General features: G+C 31.2%; 1 protein-coding gene across 9 annotated transcripts; it reads left to right on the top strand.

Moving 5' to 3' along the window:
- Positions 1-1,058: 1,058 nt before the first annotated feature.
- LOC143236301 (pleckstrin homology domain-containing family A member 3-like) lies at positions 1,059-21,903 on the top strand. Of its 9 annotated transcripts, none has more exons than XM_076474575.1 (7): positions 1,059-1,190; positions 4,866-4,924; positions 5,876-5,992; positions 9,471-9,623; positions 12,713-12,840; positions 13,615-13,818; positions 21,496-21,903. In XM_076474575.1, exons 2-7 carry the CDS (start codon positions 4,885-4,887, stop codon positions 21,559-21,561), a joined length of 708 nt encoding a protein of 235 aa, XP_076330690.1. In that variant the 5' UTR covers positions 1,059-1,190; positions 4,866-4,884; the 3' UTR covers positions 21,562-21,903. The 9 variants fall into 9 exon arrangements, with proteins under 9 accessions (XP_076330690.1, XP_076330692.1, XP_076330688.1 ...); XM_076474577.1 differs by lacking the exon at positions 21,496-21,903 and adding an exon at positions 15,093-21,073 and having other exon boundaries at positions 1,060-1,190; XM_076474573.1 differs by lacking the exon at positions 1,059-1,190 and adding an exon at positions 1,254-1,407.
- Positions 21,904-22,561: the final 658 nt, after the last annotated feature.

The following is a 22,561-nucleotide window of genomic DNA, read 5'->3' as shown; positions in this document are numbered from 1 at the left end:
ACTTCTTTGCTTTGCTTATAAATTGTTATCGGCTATTCATAGTGAAAATGGTAGTATTACAGTATTAATATTGAAGGTTTTGGTTTTTTGTTGTTAAATGCAAAGCTACACAATGGGCTATACAGCTGTGCTCATATGAGTATCGAAATTCGGTTTTTGATGCTATAAGACGTCAACCGTATTGGTGAGTGTTTTCATTGTCGAGGTGGAATAAATTTTAAATTTGAAAAAATAAAATAATTGAAAATTACAGATTTAGTAAAAATGATAATCATATGTCGAACTAAAATGAGTTTTAAAATCTTTCCCTAGTTCACTGGTACCTTCAAACGAATTTTCGAAGCAATTTGGTTTGTTTCTTTTGAATTTCGCACAGTGTTACACGAGGGCTTTCTGCCATAGCCATCCCTAATTTAGTAGTGTAAGACTAGAGGGAAGGCAGCTAGTCATCACCATCTACCACCAACTCCCGAATTACCCTTTTACCAATGAATAGAGGGACTGACTGTCATATTATATCGCTCTAACGGCTGAAAGGGCAAGCCTGTGGTATTATGGGGATTCGATCCTGCAACTCCAAGATTGTGAGAGGAGCACCCTAAACACCTGGTTATGCTGGTCCTCGAAGTAATTTGGAATAAATACATACCACACATAAAGTATTACCATTACATATTTTTATAATTAAAGATAATATTTTTGTGTTTGTTTTTTATGTAATTAAGCACAAAGCTACACAGTTGGCTATATGTGCTTTGCCGACTAAGAGTATCGAAATCCATTTTCTAGCAGTGTGAGCCCGCAGACATATTTCTGTGCTATTGGGAGGATTTTGCGATTTGGATAATTTCGAAATGGCGAAAATAAAATAAAATTAGTACTCTAAATAAATATTTAACTTTCTATGCCAGTACAAGACGAGAAACCGGGTTTCGATACCAGTGGCGGGCAGAACACATATATAACCCACTGTGTAGCTTTGTGCTTAAAGCATAAGCTAACAATTTCTATGTTTAAAAGTATCCTGATTTTTTATTCTGACGTATCATTTTATACATAAAGCAGTTGCACAGAGGGCGAATTAATTGTTAGTTGTGTAATTCTTTTTATTTGAGGTGGGATGGATATGAAGTGGCGTTTATGAGAGTTTTCTTTTGATGATTAAATTCTGGAGGCGTTTGCATATTGAAGTACGATAGTTCTTTAATATATGCATGTTATTAAGTTTTATGTGTGTGTGCAATATAGAAATTATTAGTTTGTAAAATAATATTTTTAGTAACACCGTTTCTTTAAAAAATGCTGTAATTTTCTGAACTTTTGAGCTATGGTAAACTTTCAAGTTTAACCTAAGTTTCGAAAATACGATTTTTGAAGTCTGAGTTTGGGTCGACATTTAATGCTACAGTGAGTGTTAGCTTGATTGTTTTGTACTGGGAAGTTTGATGGTGCGAGAAAGGGTATGATAAGTTTTGAACTTGAATTGTGCGACAGCTAACATAGTTCGCTTTAAAGCATTAAATGATTAAACAGCAATCTACCATTATTGTTTACCACAATATTAGGTAATATAATGATAAACTTAATCTAACAGAGTAATATAATTATTAAGTACGATTTACAAAAATGCAGATAACATTTATAAGTACTATCAGAATTACTTTCAATTCACTTCAGTTTACACTGTAGTTTTAAATTTAAAAATAGGTAATCCGTACCATTATGGTATTTACAGTATCTCCGTTATTGATTATTTTGTATAAATATATGAAAATCAATCCTGATACTTATTTTAATGGAGTTTGTTTAGAAGGTAGAAATTTTTAAATTTCTTTTTGTATATTGACACCTGGGACATACTTGTTGGTTAAAAGCTTATTATTTTGATACCTACTTGTACTTTGTAGAAAAGAGAGGACAGTGGATTCAAGAAACTGTAGACTTATTAAGAGAGTACTGACTTGTATTAGTTAGCTAGGTTCTGAGGTTTTTGTCATAAGTTAGTTGGAAAAGTAAGGGAAAATTTGACATAAATTATTGTTAGTAGGTTAATAAAGAAAACATTTATGCTATATTAACTTGTTGGATTTTTATTTTTTTGTGACCTTTACTTAAGACTAGAAGATATTTAAAATATAGAAATATTAGGCATAACCACTTAAAGTAGTGTTAATTTACTAATAGAGTAGTCAAGTAAGTTATAAGCTGAGTACTCTTAAAAGAGCCTGCATCTATTGTACGTCATTCTAAATCAAGTATTTTCATTTGTATGTTCTTCAAAACAATCTGTAACCTAACTACATCAGTTTTATCTTATTTCTTTTGACATCCTTCTTGTAATCTGCTATTAGATTCCTTTTAAGGCAACTTTTGCCAAAGCTTTCTCAGAGTTATTTTCATTTAATTGGCTCAAATCTTTATAATACTTGCCCAGTTTTCTCTTGAGCATTTTCAATGTTACAGCTTCCATAACAATTTAAGGCAAACTGTTTCATAAGCCAAACATTGATGTAGAAAGTAATGCTATCTCAACTGGAGTTAACTGAATTTTCCATATTTTTAATTTGTCTCCTTTAATCTTATTAACTTTAGACTTCTTTTTGAAAACATCATTTGGATTTATGGATTCTCAACAACTGATAATCTTAAAAGCTTTAATCATGATCTCTTGAATGTTTATCTTTTATATTAGAAACATATTAAATGTTTTCAGCCTATTCCCATACAAGAAAATCTGTCTGAGTCTGAAATTATTCTAATAGATCTTCTTTTAATGCTCTCCCACAAGTATGTCCTTACTTAAATGGGGTGGCCAAAACTGAACACAATATTCCAGTTGTGATCTAACCATTGCCCTTACACATAGAAAGGATGACATTCTTTTGTTTAATATATGGAAAACAAGGAAAAAGGTGTACTTTCAAAGGTACCTTTTTTATATCTAATCTTGAGAAAATAAAATTCAAACTTACTCTGTTTTTCAGGAAATCATTGATTCCATTCATAAACTTGTAATATACCAGTTTTCACTACTGCTGATGGCAACTCTTTCTATAAGTTAATCACCTTGTTATCGATAGAAAAATAAAACTTTTAACTGAAGCATAATCTGTATTTTGTAAAAATTATCATTTTTGGTTTTATCCTCTAATTACAGCTCAATGATCCCTGAGAACTTGATTCTACACTTAACTGGTTAGTCTTATAAACTTCAATAAGATCACCCTACCCTCATTTTCTCATGAGAAAATAATAGATCTTAACCTATTCTTGTAAGATAACCCTTCTATCCTTGGAGATCAAAGTTGTACATTGTATTTTCAGTGAGGCATAAGTAGTGATTTGTGTATAGAAATGATTATTATTGTTAACTGATCATTTTATCTGTATTATGTATATACATCTCAAAATTCTGTTTTTGTGACTAATGATAGAGCACTTCCTCATTCACTTGAGTGGCTTTTAAGATCATTTTCTTTACATGCTGCTGAGTAGGTTCCCATTTACATTAAATGTGTGATCAAAAGTAAGGCTCTCTCAAATGCATTATTTTGCAGAAATCGTAATTAAAGGTCATTTGTTAGGTAGTTGACAGCTCGCTAATTCTTCATAAGTCATTGTTTAATACTTCGGTATCTTCTGCATAGCTATTAATACCAAAGGGTTTAATGTCAACTATCTTTACCAGTTTACTAATTATGACTCTAAGTATCACTGATATAAATTTACAGAAAACAAAGGTTCAAGCATTGAATCCTGAGTCATTGGATGATTAATGAGAGTTGAGTTATACTGGACTGCCTTAAAAACAATGTTTTGCTTTCTGCTGTCTGATTTCCCAATGGCTTATACCCTAAAACCTGGGTGTGATACTACTAGCACAGATTGCCTTTTATGTAGCTTTGCACTTAAACAAAAACCTGCTTTTTCAGTCATGCTACAATCCAGTTAATTCATCATTTTCTCGCCCTTACCAATGCAGTTTTCATAGCTAATCCTTTGTGTAGCACTTTATCAAAAAATGTTTTGTAAATTGAAGCATGCCAAATTTACACTCTTTCCATCATTCAATTAACAACCTGAAACAATAAACTGATTTTTTTTTATGCAAGATGCATAACTTTGAATGCAACATGAGTGTCTTGATGAGTAACATTTTGTTTCAAATGGATGAGGGACCATTTTGCTTTCCCAAGTTATTTTTTCTACTAACACCCTATTCAAAAAAATTCATTTGCTGCTCTGACACCTTAAATACAACTGTAAAAGTACACTAAACAAACAATTTCTAACAAAATTTAAGACCATTCATTTACATAATAAATCTACATGTTTTTTTTTAAATAGTTACAAAGCCAATTATTTGGAAATGGGAAGCTACTTCAGTTTTTGAGGAAATTAATACTTTAAAGTAGAAAGTATAATAAATTTGTTTAAAGATAGTTTTTTGATGGAACTAATCTATTAAGTACAAACTTCATGTGTAAATTAAGCTCTGTTTGATACTTGATATTTTTTAACCATTACCTGCTCAAAAACATTTTTGAAATTGAAACATTTGGTGAACTGCTTGATATACTGTATATTTAGTATTCTGTTTTTGCGTGTATTGCATTGTGCTCAAGTTTAATTACAACACATGTAAAATGTGTCAGGGAAAAGTGCACATTCTTCAATGTTACTTCCGGTAATGTTACCTGGAGATCAAGGGTTTGAAACCTTGAGGGATGGTTAAATAGTTGATGTACATAATAAAGGAATATCTGTAGTTTTTAATGTTACCTCTGTTAGTATTAGTAGGAGAGCAGTAGTTTGAAGCCTTGGGTGATTTATTTCTTATGATGAATGTTTTTATACCTTTTCAGAAAAATATTTTCTCAGGAGATGGAAGGTGTTTTGTGGAAATGGACAAACTACTGGAATGGTAAGCTTAAAGTAGCAAGAATAATGATATGCCAACCACAATACATCTACTTTATTGAATGAAGCAGAATTCTTTCACCCATACCAGGGCTATTCAGGTCAACTGGGATATAGCAGATAAAATAGTAGTTCAGCTACTATATTTATTATAAAATTATTTGAACAACAGCTATTCCATTGTGAACTGGATTAAGTTGGTAAAATATGATTTTCAATGAAATTTATATTGCACATCAGAATTAGGGTAAGAATTCCCTCCAATTATTTATTTTCTAATTTAATGCCACCTTTGTTTCTATACATGTTTTTAATTAAACTGTTCGTTATTCAGAATAATCCTTGTACAACTGTATGAAACATCTTTTGCTAATAAAACAAAATTTCAGTTTTGAAATGACTAAGCAGTTTTAAAAATATTTTAACCTTACATTTTCCAGCTATAATACTTATCTATGCAACAGTCAATGATCCCAAAAAGATGCTTGAAGCTCATTAAAAAAATATATATTTGTATTTTCTTTAATGCCCCCAGTGAATTAAACTTTTTTCAATCAGTCATCTGTCCCTCTAGTAGCTATCATTATTGCTAAAGTTTTATCAACATTTGATTGGAGTGTGGTAAACAGATAACAAAGAATGTAAGAAAAGTTTTAATGTTACATAGAGATAAAGGATCACACTTAAGTAAAAAATTTAAACTTTCATTTATTTTTCTGAACTTTATGGAATCAACACTTGTACTATAATGTTTTATTTAACAGCTATTTTATTGCCTTGTACTTCAATATGTATGCTTAAGAAGAGTTTATATTTAAATGAATATACAGTGTATCATTTTAAAATTTTCATGGTTTCAGCAGTAGTAACTTGTAAAGTTAATGGTTCCAAATTCATCAATAACCATCTTTTCAGTGTGCTGAATGGAAAATAATATTGGGGTAATTTTTTACAGGTTGGCAACCACGATGGTTTGTACTTGATAATGGCATTTTGGCCTACTACAAGTCTCAGGAAGAAGTAAATCAAGGATGTAAAGGTTCAGTTAGGTTATCAGCTTGTGAGATTGCAGGTAGTGTTCTATATACTTTTTAAAGGAATGCCTTGCTACCACTCTTCCCAATATTAACGAATTATGTAGAATCATAAAACAAAAATCCAATTTCTTGAGTTTTTAGAAGTTAAATATATTTATCAGAAGTGAACTGGAAAAAGGAAGATCTACGTTCTGAAAGACTTTGTGTTGCTGGGTTTTTTATAGTGCATTATTGCTGTGGTTTTTGCTATGTTATACAATTAGGTCTTATGCAAAATTCACAGATTATGTTAATTTTATCTATGGTTCAGCTAGTGTTTTTGGTTTTTGTTGCTGTGACTGGTTTATAATTTTTATAATAATAACCTTTTTCATTTTTTTAGATTGTTGCATTTTTAGCTAGTTTCATCTTGTATGTAGACCTTTATTACTTTATCAATGTTCAAAATAAACAAGGTTTGGACACAGAATAGACAGCTTTTAATTAGTTTAACCCTGCATGTGTTAGCTTACTAAATATACTATTTAAATAATACAGTTACTTGTTTCTTCTTACTGAATCCTATCATTCTTAGATTACTTGGTTATTTTTTAACCTTTTAATAAGCTGCAAGAAGGTGTAAAAAAACAAAATATTCTGAAACTCACTCACTTCCCCTCACATTTTAGCTTTAACCCAACAAAAGTTTCTTTTCTCTGCTAATCTAAGCACTGGTATTAATCTTACCTTACTTGCTCTAACTTTTATATCCCACTATATTGCCCAAAGTCAGTTAAATCTTGTGCTGCTGTGTACCTGTCAATGCACCCCTTAACCCAGATCCATATATAAGCTTCATGTTATTACTTTCTAGTCACTTTCCTCAACAGTAGAATGTTGACAATGGTTTTTCGTACTTGTGTCAGGTTTCTCTTAAGTTTTAAATGGCTTTAGTTACACCAATGCTTTAGATATTTCTTTTTTTTTTAAGACCTGTCTTTTGGGTCTGGGGTTTGCCTATTTTCTTTATTTTATGAAATAATGACAATCTCTAACATTTTTTCAAAGTAACTTCTTTAATATTTTGTTTATTTCTCTTCTTTTTCAGAGACCTATGTCATTTTCATTTTGATCCCAGTCATTGATGGGTTGCCTTGTCAGGATGCTTCTTCCCAAATCTGCACTAGCTACCAGTCTACCAATTTTTAAAAATAATAATAATAAAAAAATCAAAACATTCTTTTTTAGCAATGATCTCTGTTTGTAAATAGCACCTTGCACCCTTTCTGGGTGATAAACAATTCCTTCACAAAGACAGATACACTACTGGACCACCACTCATGGTCTATTATGAGTAAGCATTAAAGGGATTTTTCCTATTCCTATTAACCCCCAGATTTCATAAATTGGGGTTGGTTTGTTTTAGAAAGTAGGGAACATGATTCACCTATTGTACTATCTCTGGAGCATTGTTCCTTGGGTCTCCCAAACACAAGTATCTGTCCATTTCTTTTAGTGGAGCATGGGAATCCATACCACTTCAGTTTCCAGTTGTTGGAGTGGTGGACAGAGGTTTATTCCAAGTGAGTGATGCTTGAAATGATTATTTCACTCAAGGGCAAAGTTGGGTGCCCTGTTCACAACAACTGTGAATGGTTTTCCCAGTTGTATAGTAGGAAAAAAAGTATGTGGGTGTTTCCTTGTAATTCTTGCTCAGAGATGACATGTTGCTATCTGGTTGAGTAGAATGTGATCCTTCTTTTTGGTCATTCTCTTCATTTCAATGACCATGAAAAAGGGTCCTCAAATATTTGCCTTTCCACATGCAGAAAATGTTAACTTTTAATAGTGCATGGCACAAGGTTTTAGTTTCTTAAATTCAATGTTTTATTGAATTACTTTATTTATGCTATACCAATTAGTATAGTATAAAATCTTAGCTAATAATCTGTATTTTAATAGTATATATGTTTTAAGTTCATAATTCTATAAGGCATTATTTTAACAAATCCTGAATTTTACCTAGTGTTATACATTTTCTTTAGGCATCTCATCTTTGTTTTATACACCACCCCTCCAATAAGTACAAAATTGTCACTGCTCAGGCAAACCATAATTTTTATATTGTTCATTTTTGATTTGGTATGGAGCTATAAAATAGAAAATCAAACCCCTCCTGCCACACTCACCTTTCACATCTTCTCTTTCAAAATTTGTAAATAATTTTCCCATGTATAATTATATATTACCTATAACCAATATAAGGCCAATATTTTGTTATATCAAGTGATGTATTATACAGCATTGCATTTTGAACAGATAATTGTAAATTTTAGTTAGAGTACAAGTTTCATTCCAACAGGGAAGTTAATGATTAGCTTGGATGAATTCATAACTGCTCTTGTCACAGAGTTAGAAAGCCAGAGAATTTTTGTAGTTAGGGGAAGCTGTCTACTTTTTGCTTATTATTAGTCTATGTTTTTTGGTGCATTATTTAGTGAAATAAAAATTTAGTGCATTACTACCATTAGTATAAAAAGTAGTGTTAAATGTCATCAACAACTGACAGCTAGAGAGAAGATTGGTTAAGTACTTTATTTCTTGTTTTTAATGTTTATTCTTTATTATAAAAGTAACTAAAATGTGAAAATATGGATCTTTTTATTTTATAATTTAATAAAAATGGTTCATGAGACATGCACACAAGCAGCTTGTATTAGCTTGTGGGTTATGTAACTCAATTGTGTAATGTGAGTTACATGCTCTTCAAGTGACTTACAACTTTCATGCCATGGATAGTAATTAGAATGGTTCAAAGGGCAGTAGAACAATAAATTTAATTATAAATATATGTATATCATTAGGAGCTTAAAGCTACTTAGCATAAACAACTGTAGTCTTGTTTGAATTTGAAGTCAAGAAAGAAGGAAAGGGTAACTTGTATATATTTTGATTTTTTGGGGAGGTTGTATGAAGATCAAATTGGTTGATCCTGCAGAGATAGGGTAAAGAAAATAAAATATAAAGTTTTATTAAAAACAAAACAAAAAACATTTGAAATGTATTTAGGAGGTTTTATGGGTTACACAAAATAATTTACAATTCTTGAGATGAGGAAAACTATTTTTGATCTTGTGAAAATACCTTTGCACATGGACTATTCAAAACAAATACTCAGTACATTCAGGGACAAATTTTTAGTTTATTAAATACTTCACTAAAAATATGATTTGTTGTTTGTAAAAGACTGCCAAATTTTGTGAAGATGTAAACTGACTTGAAAGTTAAAGTATTTATAAAGGCTTTAAATATGTACAAAGAGGTCACATGGTTGGTCATATTGACCATGCCCATGTTGAGAGAGTTAACTAGTGATAAAGGTTATTTATAAAATGTCTAAAGTACTCTTGTCTTTTCTAAGTAATGGTGATGAGGGGTGAACAGTTCAAAGGTTTTTTTTTAGTTTCTGTTTTACAAAAAATCCTCTCAGACCATAATAGATCCAATATAAATGCAATCAATTGTTTTCAATAGTACACCAGACTGATCAAAAACGTCTTGACTTGGTGATTCCTTCTGAACAACATTTTTACCTACGAGCATCATCTCCTCAAGAACGACAACAATGGCTGGTTGCCTTGGGAAGTGCCAAAGCTGCTCTTAGTTCCCAACAGAAGTCACCAGCAGGTGAACTAAAACTTGATTTATTATTAATATTATAAATTCATGTATCCTGTTTGTTCATTTTACATGGTTTTATTTGCATGTATTTATTATTCAGAACTTGTTCTGCATATGGAGAAATTTTGTTTGCAATGAAGCTAGAAAACAATTTTAACCCCAAGATATAAAAAACAAAAACAAATCTATCAGACATTATTTTCCTATTCTGGCTTCATGAATGCCAGTAGAAAAAGAAACATTGGCTAAAGCAAAAGACTTTATAATTGTTACATGTGGAGTAAAGGTCGTTTTAGTTCTAACTTTATTACTAAAATGTTTGTTATTTTGAATAGTTGCTATAGCTTCTTATGGCATGCTGTTATTGGTTTTTTTTTTGTAAGAGCTTTACTTGGATGAATATATTTTACTATATATTTGAAATGTATTTCTTAAAACCATTAAAAACATTTTGATTGAATTATAACAAATGGTGTACACTGCATGAATAATGATTCATTTATTCCTTTATCCACTTTTGATATTCTAATACATTATGGTTAAGTTTTAAAAAAATCTCTTGTTTGACCACCTGTATAGCTATTGATAAATTTTCTTTCAGAGTTGAATTTTGTGTTGGTTAGGAAACTTTGACAGTTCTACTTATGCTGAAATTGTGGAATTGGCAAATATTTAGAACAATATTTGTATCTAGTAACAGGTGAACTATTTTTACTGCACATGTAGAATATTTTTAGGGTATTCGGTGTACTACACTCTGGTCTTTACCACAAACAGAACAATCCAGTAGAACCTCAATTAATGGGCACCACACTATTAAGGGCAGATTTTTCAGTCTTTGAATTGGAATGCCCATATGTAGTAACAGGTGAACAGTCCTGTCATTACCACATGTGGAATGCCTGTATGTAGTAACAGGTGAACAGTCCTGTCATTACCACATGTGGAATGCCCGTATGTAGTAACAGGTGAACAGTCCTGTTATTACCACATGTGGAATGCCCGTATGTAGTAACAGGTGAACAGTCCTGTCATTACCACATGTGGAATGCCCGTATGTAGTAACAGGTGAACAGTCCTGTCATTACCACATGTGGAATGCCCGTATGTAGGTGTCATTACCACATGTGGAATGCCCGTATGTAGTAACAGGTGAACAGTCCTGTCATTACCACACGTGGAATGTCCGTATGTAGCAACAGGTGAACAGTCCTGTCATTACCACACGTGGAATGTCCGTATGTAGCAACAGGTGAACAGTCCTGTCATTACCACACGTGGAATGTCCGTATGTAGCAACAGGTGAACAGTTCTGTCATTACCACACGTGGAATGCCCGTATGTAGTAACAGGTGAACAGTTCTGTCATTACCACACGTGGAATGCCCGTATGTAGTAACAGGTGAACAGTTCTGTCATTACCACACGTGGAATGCCCGTATGTAGTAACAGGTGAACAGTCCTGTCATTACAGAATCCGTATGTAGCAACAGGTGAACAGTCCTGTCATTACCACACGTGGAATGCCAACAGGTATGTAGCAACAGGTGAACAGTCCTGTCATTACCACACGTGGAATGCCCGTATGTAGCAACAGGTGAACAGTCCTGTCATTACCACACGTGGAATGCCCGTATGTAGCAACAGGTGAACAGTCCTGTCATTACCACACGTGGAATGCCCGTATGTAGCAACAGGTGATCAGTCCTGTCATTACCACATTCATTGAACAATATTTGTGTATTGGAACAAGTGTACAGTCCAGTCTTTACTACATATGTTAAGCAATATTTGTATAACAGGTGTACAATTCTGTCTTTAACACATGTAGAATAATGCTCATAGCTAGAAACAGGTGCACAGTCTTTTCCTTACCACGTGGAACAGTATTTGTATCCAGTAAATAGTATATATATGTTTTTACTGTGCATTGCAGGATGTGTCTGGTCACCTAGAAATATGCATCCAACCTTATCTTTATCACTTTTGTGGAAGGTTTTGTATGAGTAGCTTGTAAAAATCTATTATTGTTTTTACCACATGTATAAAAAATTATATCTAATAATGGTTTATTTGTCTCTTTGTCACATGTAACAGGATATTTTCATTTAGTAGTGATTTATTATTTTGATTTTTCCACGTGTAAAAGGATATTTTCATCTAATAGTGATTTATTATTTTGATTTTTCCACGTGTAAAAGGATATTTTCAGCTTGTAGTGGTTTACTATTCTGTGGTTACCACTTGTAAAAGGATATTTTTTTTTTATCTAGTAGCACTTTATTACCTGACACCCAGTTGGGTTTATTCATTTCTGGTGATTGAAACTAAAACTGTAGTTATCCTTATATGAATATTTTGTTTAATTTTATTTATTTTTTAGTATTTAAGATTTAAAATATTTAGGGAAAATTTTAAATGTAAAAATGTTAAGTGTTTCAACTTTTGATTTGGGGTTGATTTCAGTGGTCTGGAAATGAAATCAATAGTATTCTTAATTTTCTTTATTTTTCATACACCATTCAAACCCCTTTGGAGAACAGTCAAAATAGTTTTTAACAAAATGACACTAATTTTAACATTGTAGCTTAAATAAAAATGTAGTTTTATTAATCTTAGCCAATCATGCTTTCTGTAAATTGGATGTTACTACACATCATCTTGGAGAAGTTGGTTTAGACACACAGTTTTTATTCTTTTCAACTTTATAAGCCAAAATGATTTCTAGTTCATTGGACCATTGCATAGATGTCAGAACAAAGTGATAGAAACTTAGCTTGGTGATATGTTGCTAAAAAAGAATGCATTTGTAAACATCTGTAACAACCAGTCACAATGGGTTTTAAATGATTTTTGTGTTCACTTTGTAGAGTTAGCTATTCCAAGGGCATTTCTACAGTCATGCTAAAATCCTAGGTACAGTAATGTGAACAGCCATTCATGATAAAATAAAAATTTTTGTGTTATTTACACTGGTTTTTGACAAGATAATATGCTCTATTAAAGAACTTTACTGTGAGAAGCATACATTTACAAGTAATGTGTAGGGTATGCTTTTCATGTATCAAAAAAAGTCCTGTATTATTACTTGATAGGCAAGGCAGGGCCAGATAATCTAAAGATGAAAAAATCGGAGTTGAGGCTTTACTGTGACCTTCTGATGCAGCAGGTTCACACAATAACATCGTCAGTTCAAGAACAAGATGTTGCACCTGATGTGGAGGTGATTCAAATGAATTGCATCATTTATATTAGATTTAGTCTTTTTATAGTGCTTGTGTTACTGTTTGGTTATATTTTTCACTGTTAAGAACAAGTGGGAGTGAATTAAGATAAATATTATTTTAAATTGTGTTTTTTGTTTGTGTAGGAAGTATTTTGTATAAATTTTAAATTTTAAAGTTTTTTTCCCTATAAGTTTTAAAACTAGGGGTAAATTAATGTAATTCTTGGATAATTTTTTATGCTTTGATCCACCTTTTCACATTTTTTTCATTTTAAAAAGCTACAAGTAGAATTGAAGAAGCTGTCAGCAATCTTTTGCTATGTTATTTTGATTGGTTGACTACATTGAAACCCATTAACTTATCAATAACTTGTAAGCTTGGTTTAATCAGAAAATGGGAGTGCTATAGGATTGACCTGTAGGTTAACAGTGTAAGTAATAATAAAAGCTCTGCATAATTAGTTAAAAGTTAAATATAAAAAGCCTGTTAATAAAGCAGAAATACTTCAATGGGCTACTTTGCATTGAAGCTATGTCATAATTGCAAATATAAACATTTTCCCTTTAAGATATTTTTAAACTGAACTTAATAGAGTTAATTAATATTAGAATTAAATTGCCCATAAAATGATCCTAAAATTTGTGCAGTTAACGAGTTTTCTTAGTTCAACGAACAGTAGAAAATATTACAATTTAAGCAGAGTAATTTTGTGAGGGGAACTAAAATATGACTGCTTGTGGGACTTACTCAACTGTATTTTACTTCTTCAGAAAATGAAGGAAGCTGCTGAACTGCTGAGTGCCACTTGTGACACCTTTATTAAAACTCTAGAGGACTGTATGAAGATTTCTAATGCCAGCTTCACGTATGAGCTTCCTCACCAACATGTTAAGGATTCAGCTCTACCTTCTGAAACTGCTGCTATTCCTGTTGGCCCACCTGTTGTTCCTACTTCATTACAAAGTGCAAAGAAGGTGAGTTTAAGCCAGGTTTACTTTATATACCAAGTATACTTCATGTACTTTTTGAAAAAGTTAATTACGAATCAGTAGTAGATAAAGTCAAAGATTAGAGAAATTCTGTGGTAGATAAGGGGTAAAAAAATGGAGACATTTTTGTGGCAGAAAAAAGTAACAGAAAAAATCTGAAGTTTTACTGTAAAAGTTGAAGTTTATTCATTTATGAGGTTTTAGAGATGATACAAAAAATTTGAGAACTGAGATGAATAAAAATGTTTCCATTCTAAATCGGAAAATTACTGCACTTGGACTTAACACTTTCAATCCACATATTCATGGACAAATAATTAATAAAAAAAATACATAATTGGGAAATATAATTTTGTTTTGTACAAATGACTTGTTTACTAAAACTTAAACTTTGTGAAGAGACAATACCTTATGAAGTCAGTTAAAATGGCCAGGCCCATATCAGAAGAGTTACTGACATCCATAGCATAGGTATCTTGCATTTGATAAACATGTGCTACAGCTCAGAAAATACTAGAAAAAGGACAACCCCTTTCTCTATTTATTGGGCCAGTTTTAAGCCCAGCATTGTCAAGTATCTTCACTGATTCTGTGTGAAACATGAAAGAAACATCAGAAATAATAATAATAAAAAAAATCAAAAGTATGTACACATACATGCAAAATGTAAAGTTTGTTTCAAGGTAGGTATTATAGAATTCAAAATTGCTGTTTAGATGTGGATTTTTGTAATTCATATAATGTATAGCTTTATAAAGTAGAGCCATGTTGAAAAATACTGTTTAACTCAGATGGACAGATCACATGATATAGTGCCTAGTATATTCAGTCAAGGAGTCGGAGGATGTGTGGTTTGTGATCTACTAATACAAAAGCATGCCCCATACATTGTAGTTGTAAGAGTGATGGTTGTATATCAGTATTAGATTAGATGGTATCAGCCTAAGAGCTTGCAGTGATTGCTGTTGACTAGCTGCCTTCCATCAGTCTGTTAGATCAAAATTAGGGATGATTGTAGTAGCCTTATGTGAAATTCTGAAACAAATGTTTTTACTAACTGATGAGCCTAGTGGCAAGTTCATATTGTAGTGATAAAGGTTTGTTTAGTATAATTTTGTTTTAGCTAACAGGTGTATTTTATTTAAAACTTATTAAAGTTTTTAAATGGGACATATTAAGTTTCCTGATCAGTTTGTTTTGTAAATTAGTCACATGCTGTGTGGACTATAATCAGTACTGAAAAACTGATTATCTTATAGGCCAACAAGTTGCCAGTAGGTGTTACAAGATCCCATTCGTCTGATAGGTAAACTTTCAAAAGTGACATCCCATTGTTGACCCTGTACTAAACCTGCCAATCACTTCATAACTTCGTAGAACGACGTATTGATATTGAAACCATCATCATTTTGATCACACCAGTTGTTAGTGATTGAAGTAATTTACACTTTTTTTCTAGCAAGTGTTCTCTGTTGATTTTTTTTTTTAAGTTGTACCAAATTTTATACTGATGAGTAATAATTCTTAGGGTTTTTTTTTTTTTTTTTGGCTTTGATGCAAAGGCTTGTCAATCAGAATGTAAGTAGGGTGTTTGGATAGGTTTGTGTGTGTTACAGGAATCGGGATTTTTTTATTGTAGTCATGGTATCATATTTAGGGAGATGAAGAGTAAACGAGCATGCTGAGCAAAGTAAAAATTATTTTGGTTAATTTTCAAGCTTTTATAAAGTCTTGAATTTACAACTATGATATATGTTGACTGTAAAAAATATATGTTGGTAGCATAGTTGTATCACAGTATCTTGTGTGTTTACTTGTATTTTTGTTAACTAATTATTTTATCCAGAATAATATATTATTGTTTGAATCAACATGACTGTTGTTTGGTGTTCAAAAATGTTGAAAAATAAGAATTAAAACTTTTAATAACATTTTAGTTATTTTGTCAAACATTGGTTTTGTCTCTTGTTTGACCAGTCCATCTTAATGATCTTATATTTTTTATAGCAAGTGTTTTAATTATGTTGGAAATGGTGGGAATTAGTGTTTATATGTAGAAAGTATGCCCACAATGGAAAATATTGCATACTTTTATATTATGAGCATTAACTTCTTCAAAAACTCTACAAAAAAAAAAAAAGAGATACCTTAAGTTATAGCATCTGTAAAATGAAATGCAAAGATTAATCTTACATTAAAAACAAAATTTTGTCATATGGTTATTTAACTTCAGCCTAAAGGAAAACAAATTGATGTAAGGTACTGCAGTACAGTGTATATTAGGCCTAAGTTTCATTTTGTTACTTATGTGAAAATAACTAGTACTCATGACAATGTAAACAATGTTATATTTTGCTTCCATTGAACACTACTGCACCAAAATTGGAAAAATTGATGACATTTTGATTAAGAACTTGATTACTTTGTATATTTTTAGGTGCAGATGTGTTAAGCATTGATGTTAGCTTGGTGTTAACAACACAGTAAAAAAGATTTCTTTCTTAAAAAACTTCATCTGTTTTTTCTTAGTAGTTTTTTGTATCTTAAAGTTAAATATTTCATTGCAAGAACACACACACACACACACACACACACACACACAAGCTATTGTTGGAGCAGTAATTCATTGTAAAAATAATTTCATTTTTGAATTACCTATTGTTAAATTAATCCATATGGATTTTGTGTGTTGTCATGTAATAATTACAGTGTGTGAATAGTTTAAGGGAGCATTTTATTCCTCACTCCTGATACAATGTCTCTGACAATGCTAAACAGGGTTTCTTGTTCCTGTAATACACAAAAGTTGTTTACAAATTGTACCATGTGCTTAGGTGGCTACTTGTGAATCCTCGTGAAGTTTCCATTGTCAAGTTTACACTTGATCTCAATGTATCAGGACATGCAACATGGCACTAACAATTGTTATAAGATGTTGCATGTTCTGCCATTTTTCTTATTCTACAAGTGGATCAGAAATTACTTGAGACAAAGGATTCGTCATGTCTCTGGTATAATGATGGTGATATCACCATTGTGTTTACGTTATGACATGTTCTAGTTAACCAGTGAATGCTCCATTTTCACAAAATTTCCCCATAAGACGTTACAATAAATAGAAAATTTGTATGTAGTTAGTTACCAACACTTTTTAAAATTGAATTTACAGAATCAAAGAATGAATTAAGTATATATTTATTTCAGTAAACAATAATGTACTGTATAATATTTTATTTCCTATGGCATAATGATTCCAAAATGACTACAGACAGGTTACATTCATTGAAAAACAAATATAAAAAAGAATAAAACAGATTAAACATGAAATCCCATATAACATAAACATTTTTTGTAATAATGTTCAGGAGGAGCACTGGTGAGAAACAAAGTAAATGTTACCTTTTGACAGATTGAATGTACAAGTTTAAACTAATGCCAGTGATAGTTTCTAAATGTATTAGTAAAACTGAGGTTTCCCATTCATACATTATGATGAAATATGGGGTCACATTCACATATAATATAATTTGCATCCTTAATACCTGAATTAATAAAAAAAAAATAAACTACTGCAAAAATCAATTGTATTCATCAAATAGCAAAACCCAAAGTGCCTCATAATGTAGCTGTTAATATTCTGACTAGCTAGTTCAAAAATAAAAATGGAGAATATCTTTCTGGTAAAATCCTATATTAGTTAACGTGTTTCCTTAATTAGGGAAACCTCTGCCACACTTTTTTTTTTTTTTTTTAATTCTGTATTGATTCACAGTGCTATAGAAAATGTATTTCTCATGTTGGTACAGTTCAAAATAGTTGATAAACCAGTTAGTGGAATACATTATAATTGATAATACTGTTGGATGAAATGCATGATAGCTTGGTAATTTAAATACCAAACCCTTTGTCATTCTCTGGAGGCCTAAGAGTGCACTCCAGACTTGTTGAAGAGCAGTTCACCTGTTATAAGTGGACACACAGACATATTACACTATGTTTTTGATACTGTGTTAATAGTTTTTGAGTCATAAGTTAAACAGTATTAAGCTGAGAAGTGTTTGGAAAATAAACTTAAACTAAACAAATATTAACTGTTTATGCATCTAATTAAGATCCCCCTACAGTTAGTTACTACTTTTACTAAATAGAAGAAATAGAGAGACTTCCAGATCCTGGTTGCTTCAACAAAAATGTATCTTATGAGGATAAATAAAAGAATTTCCACAGAAAATAAGCTTTTGAAAGTCAACTTATCTGTGACTTCATCTGGACAACACGTAGGAAGGCTAGTCAATATTCCATGTATATTTGAGTCACTGTTGATAGGTGGCAGTGTAGTATGTATATTTGATGTTAATACAACAACACAAAGGAGAAAAAAAGTTGAACGAAGATAAATGATATAAGTACATGGAAATTTTGAAAACAAATTATAAAAAAAATTCTGAAAACAGAAAAACATCAAGTTGATAATATAAAAGGATATATGACAATATTGAAGGAAAAGCAGGGTAAAACATTCCTTAAATGCTAGCACATAAAACTTCTGTACAAGTCAAAGTAGTTACTAAATTTTAACTTTGACATTATTTTTCTTGTTTCTGCCTTTATTATTTATTGTAGCATGTGCCAATGTCATTTGTTTGTTGCCAAAATCATCATTGCTAAAAGAATAGAGAACACAATAAATCACATTTTTTATAACAAAACCAGTCATACTTGACTTTTAACTTGTGTACTGGGTATTGTTATATTTTTCATAAAGATGAATAGTTCTTCTGGTATTTCCTTTGGTACTTGTTTCAGTTCATTTTGGATTTGTAGAAAATAATGTTTGGTGCTTCTAATTTCGGTAGAAAGATGAAATGAAAAAATGATACACTGGCATTATCCTATCTTGGTAATAGTATAAAGTGGAAGTTAAGCCTACTACTATTTTTGCACCAACATTACTTTTTTTTTTTTTTTTAGTAACTTTGAACATTGTACAGAGTCTTAATAAATCCAGTAAAATAAATTATTTTTATCTCAGTAATATCTTTTAGATGCTGTTTAGTTTAAAGAAACAACTAAGTTGTTGAAAATTGAAAAGGTTTAACTAACAGGAGTAAATATCTATTAGCTACATGCTTTTCTTTCTCTGATGCCGTTGTTCAAAAGATTATAGCTTTGCATGCAGGCAGTTATTCATGAGGAATGGTGTTGAGAGGCAATATTTTTTTAACATTTGTTGAAAATTGCTAGCTAACAAATTTTTAATGTTTGGTTTGTATAAATAAACATAAGTAATTTGAACTTATTCTGTTGTTTTTGTTAATAATTGTATTAAGTAGCTAAACTGCTGTTAACTTTTTTGGAAGCAGTTAGATTCAAGAATAAATGTATGTACATATGTATGTGTGTTAAGCTGTTAAGTAGGACATTTACAAAAGTATGGTTTTCACTTATAAATCTCTGACACTGAACCATTTATCAATTTTGACACTATATCTATAGCATGACATTCTATTATAACATTGGGATCTAATTATTAGATCGAACAATATGCTGTATTACAAGACATACTGTATACAGTAAGCCAATGTACCATAGATGTTGATTGGGATTGCATTATTTACCTCTTAACATTTTTGTGTAGATATTAAATGTATGCACAAACTTCAAGTAATATCAGTTCCAAAATGGACTTAAAATTCATTTTTAAGACAGTTGCATAAGTGTTTTGGTGAATATGATTACAGCTGGAGTTAGTTGGTTGTAATTAATTTGTAAGATTGATTGCTTTAGAAATGGTTTTATGTCACTACATTTGTAAGACTTAACATATAGTATGTGGTCTAAGTTAACAAATGTGTGTGATGTGAGAGAGTTGCTTAACTAAAACAGTTTAATTCAAGCAGCGTGCCACATCGTTAGGACTGCAGGGCACACACACACATCTTCAGAGTGGCATAGATGTTGGCTTTGTTGAAATGTCTATTCATTTATACTACCAACCCTGTATAATGGCTAATTATTTTTATGCTATTACTTTTATGATGTGATAAATATGCCTAAAGTTATCACAAAGTTTATATTAGCACACAGAAAAGGATTAAAAAAAAAAAAAAAGGTACTTAAGTGTCCTTTATGCAACTGGAAACTTAAAGCAGTCGCTTTGAATATACATCACTGGTATTTATAAATATGTAGACCACAAACAATGATGTAAATGCAAGTTTGTGTAATTTGACATCAGTAGTTATGGGGTTTGATTTGTATGTATATATAATAGAAAATATTTTTCTCTAAACTTTGTTACTTTGTGCTGTGGTGAGATTGTTTGCCATTTTATACAAACCTTACACTGTTGCTTTTCTTAATTAAAAATACACAGATATTGAGTAATGACTTTGAACCCATTACAAATATGCTTGTATGTAAGTCAGTCAACACAAATGCAGGTAAGAATGTACCATTAAAACTCCTATGCTTGTTTTAACTTTTAGGTTGCTCAAGAATGATTTTAGTGATTTTGTTTTTAAGCTCTTTTGCATAACTGTTAAAATTCTGGTAGCTGCAACTCTTGCTTACAGATTGTGTTTAACTCGTAGGCAGGCCCATTGCTGTATCATGGCTGCTATTGGAAGTGTGGTCTTATCCGATATGCAAATTAGGTCAAATTATTTTCATAATTTGAATCTTCAGTATAGTGAACATCTTTCTATATGCATCTTTCTTTGGCTATTTCAACTGCTTTTACAGATATACTTGATCTTATATACATCTCTAATTAATCTGAGCATACTAAATAAAGAGTACATACCTAAAGGATTAAAGAAAAGTGTAAATAATTCATACAATCTATTTTGTGTAGGTAATGTACTGTTGATTTTTATTACATTAATATAAAAGTTCTAGACTCGAAGCTAGATGTATGGAATGAAATTGAAAGAATTTGAACTAAAAATGTTTTATTTGTGTGGTTCTTTTGTATTGGTCTCTCAGTTCAAAATACAGAAATTTGATTTAGATATTTTTACTTGTTAGCTGCAGTTTTAATTTTGTTAAAATGAACTTATGTGATATAAACAGACTAGATATTAACAGATCTCACATTTTATGATTTTTGATGTAGAACATTTTGTTTTCATTTTTTCGATTTATTGCTTCACTTTAGTGTAATTATATTTTATTTAACTTGTTGGAAGTCATCAGATGTTACTTTTGTTGGGAAGGAATAAATAAAGTATATAATCAACCTTTTGAGTTTATTTTTTGTCAGTCAGATCTCATCTAACATTTACTTTTGAAATCTTATACATTTCAGGCCCACCATACCTTAATCATTTGAAGGAATGCTTTATATACCCAAGTTTTCCTTCATGAAAATTAATGAATATATGGTGTTAAGCACCATGTCTCTCGTATCTAAGCAGACCTGATGAGTACGGGTCTGGTGCAGAAGGTCGCATCAGCACTGGATATGACAAATGGAGTGTGGTTAACACTTTAAAATATTCTTTACTTTCACTTGTGGATTCTTAGAATAAATAGTTCTATGTAACTTCTGTTATTGTTCAGCCAGGAAAACTGTGACTATTTAATTCTCTGTTAGAATATAAGGGTAATCTTTATCATAATCTGATTTCAGTACATCTGTGTACATTTAATTTTTTGCAGTCTTTCACTCTGCTACACTACAACATGACAAAACAGAGTCACATATTAGCAGCAGTAACATGTTAACAAATGAACTAAAGTTCTCAACGAGTATATTTTATTAGCATCCAATAAGTCTTATTCATGTGACTGTCAATATGTATACTGTATTTTTGTAAGTGTAATAGAGATTTAATGAAAAAATGAGAAATGTATTCTTAAAAATATAAATATTTGTAGAAATGTTATTTAAATTCTTACAGAACTTTAACAGGCTATGGGAATTTTGAGATTTTCCTTCAGTCACAGTATTTTAGGATAGTATTTGTTGTCCACGTATTAAAATTTGGAAAATATTATAACTACAGGAAATGTAATAAGCTGTTTGAAGATAAATAAAATGACTGTTTTAGTTCTGTCCAAAACTGCTCTAAGTGTTTGGAATACATTGTCAAATGAAAAAAAGTTTTGAAGAAATAGCTTCTTCAATGTACACTGCTACATCAGTTCTACATATGTACGTCATACTTATTTACATACCTAAACCAAATTGGTCATATGAAACATTTGAAGCCTCCTCGTTGATTGCAATTTTAATAGTGAATGCCTGGTTAGCAGGTACTTCGGACAGCATGAGTGAGGTGGTCAGATAGGTTTAGTAGCCTTTTCTGCACTGACAGTAGAGAAAAACCACAAGATGCCCATGACCCATTTGTATTGTTTTGACATCCTATCTTGCTGGAGGTGGTGTAATGTGTAATGGTTACAGATAACATCATTCATGATGTTCCTACGTGATGTTGCTGACCATGTTCATCCCAAGGTGAAAATCAACACTTTACTGCACTTTTATTATCATATTGGCCTTTATCATGACCTTCAACATCACATTAACCACCATCTTATATGAACACCTATCACTGAATCACCTACATACAACTCCTTGATGAATTTGGCTACATTTGAATTGGACATAATTTAAAGAAACTGAAACAAAAATTTTGTATGCGTATGTTTATACACACACAATTAAAAGGAGTATACGTAAGCAATCTTTTTACAATTGTTTTTGATGTATTCATTGTTT

The sequence above is a fragment of the Tachypleus tridentatus genome, chromosome 13, assembly GCF_004210375.1.
Source record: "Tachypleus tridentatus isolate NWPU-2018 chromosome 13, ASM421037v1, whole genome shotgun sequence".
NCBI classification, from domain to species: Eukaryota; Metazoa; Arthropoda; class Merostomata; order Xiphosura; family Limulidae; genus Tachypleus; species Tachypleus tridentatus.
The sequence above is the reverse complement of the archived record's forward strand: the minus strand, read 5'-3'. Positions and strand labels throughout refer to the sequence as shown.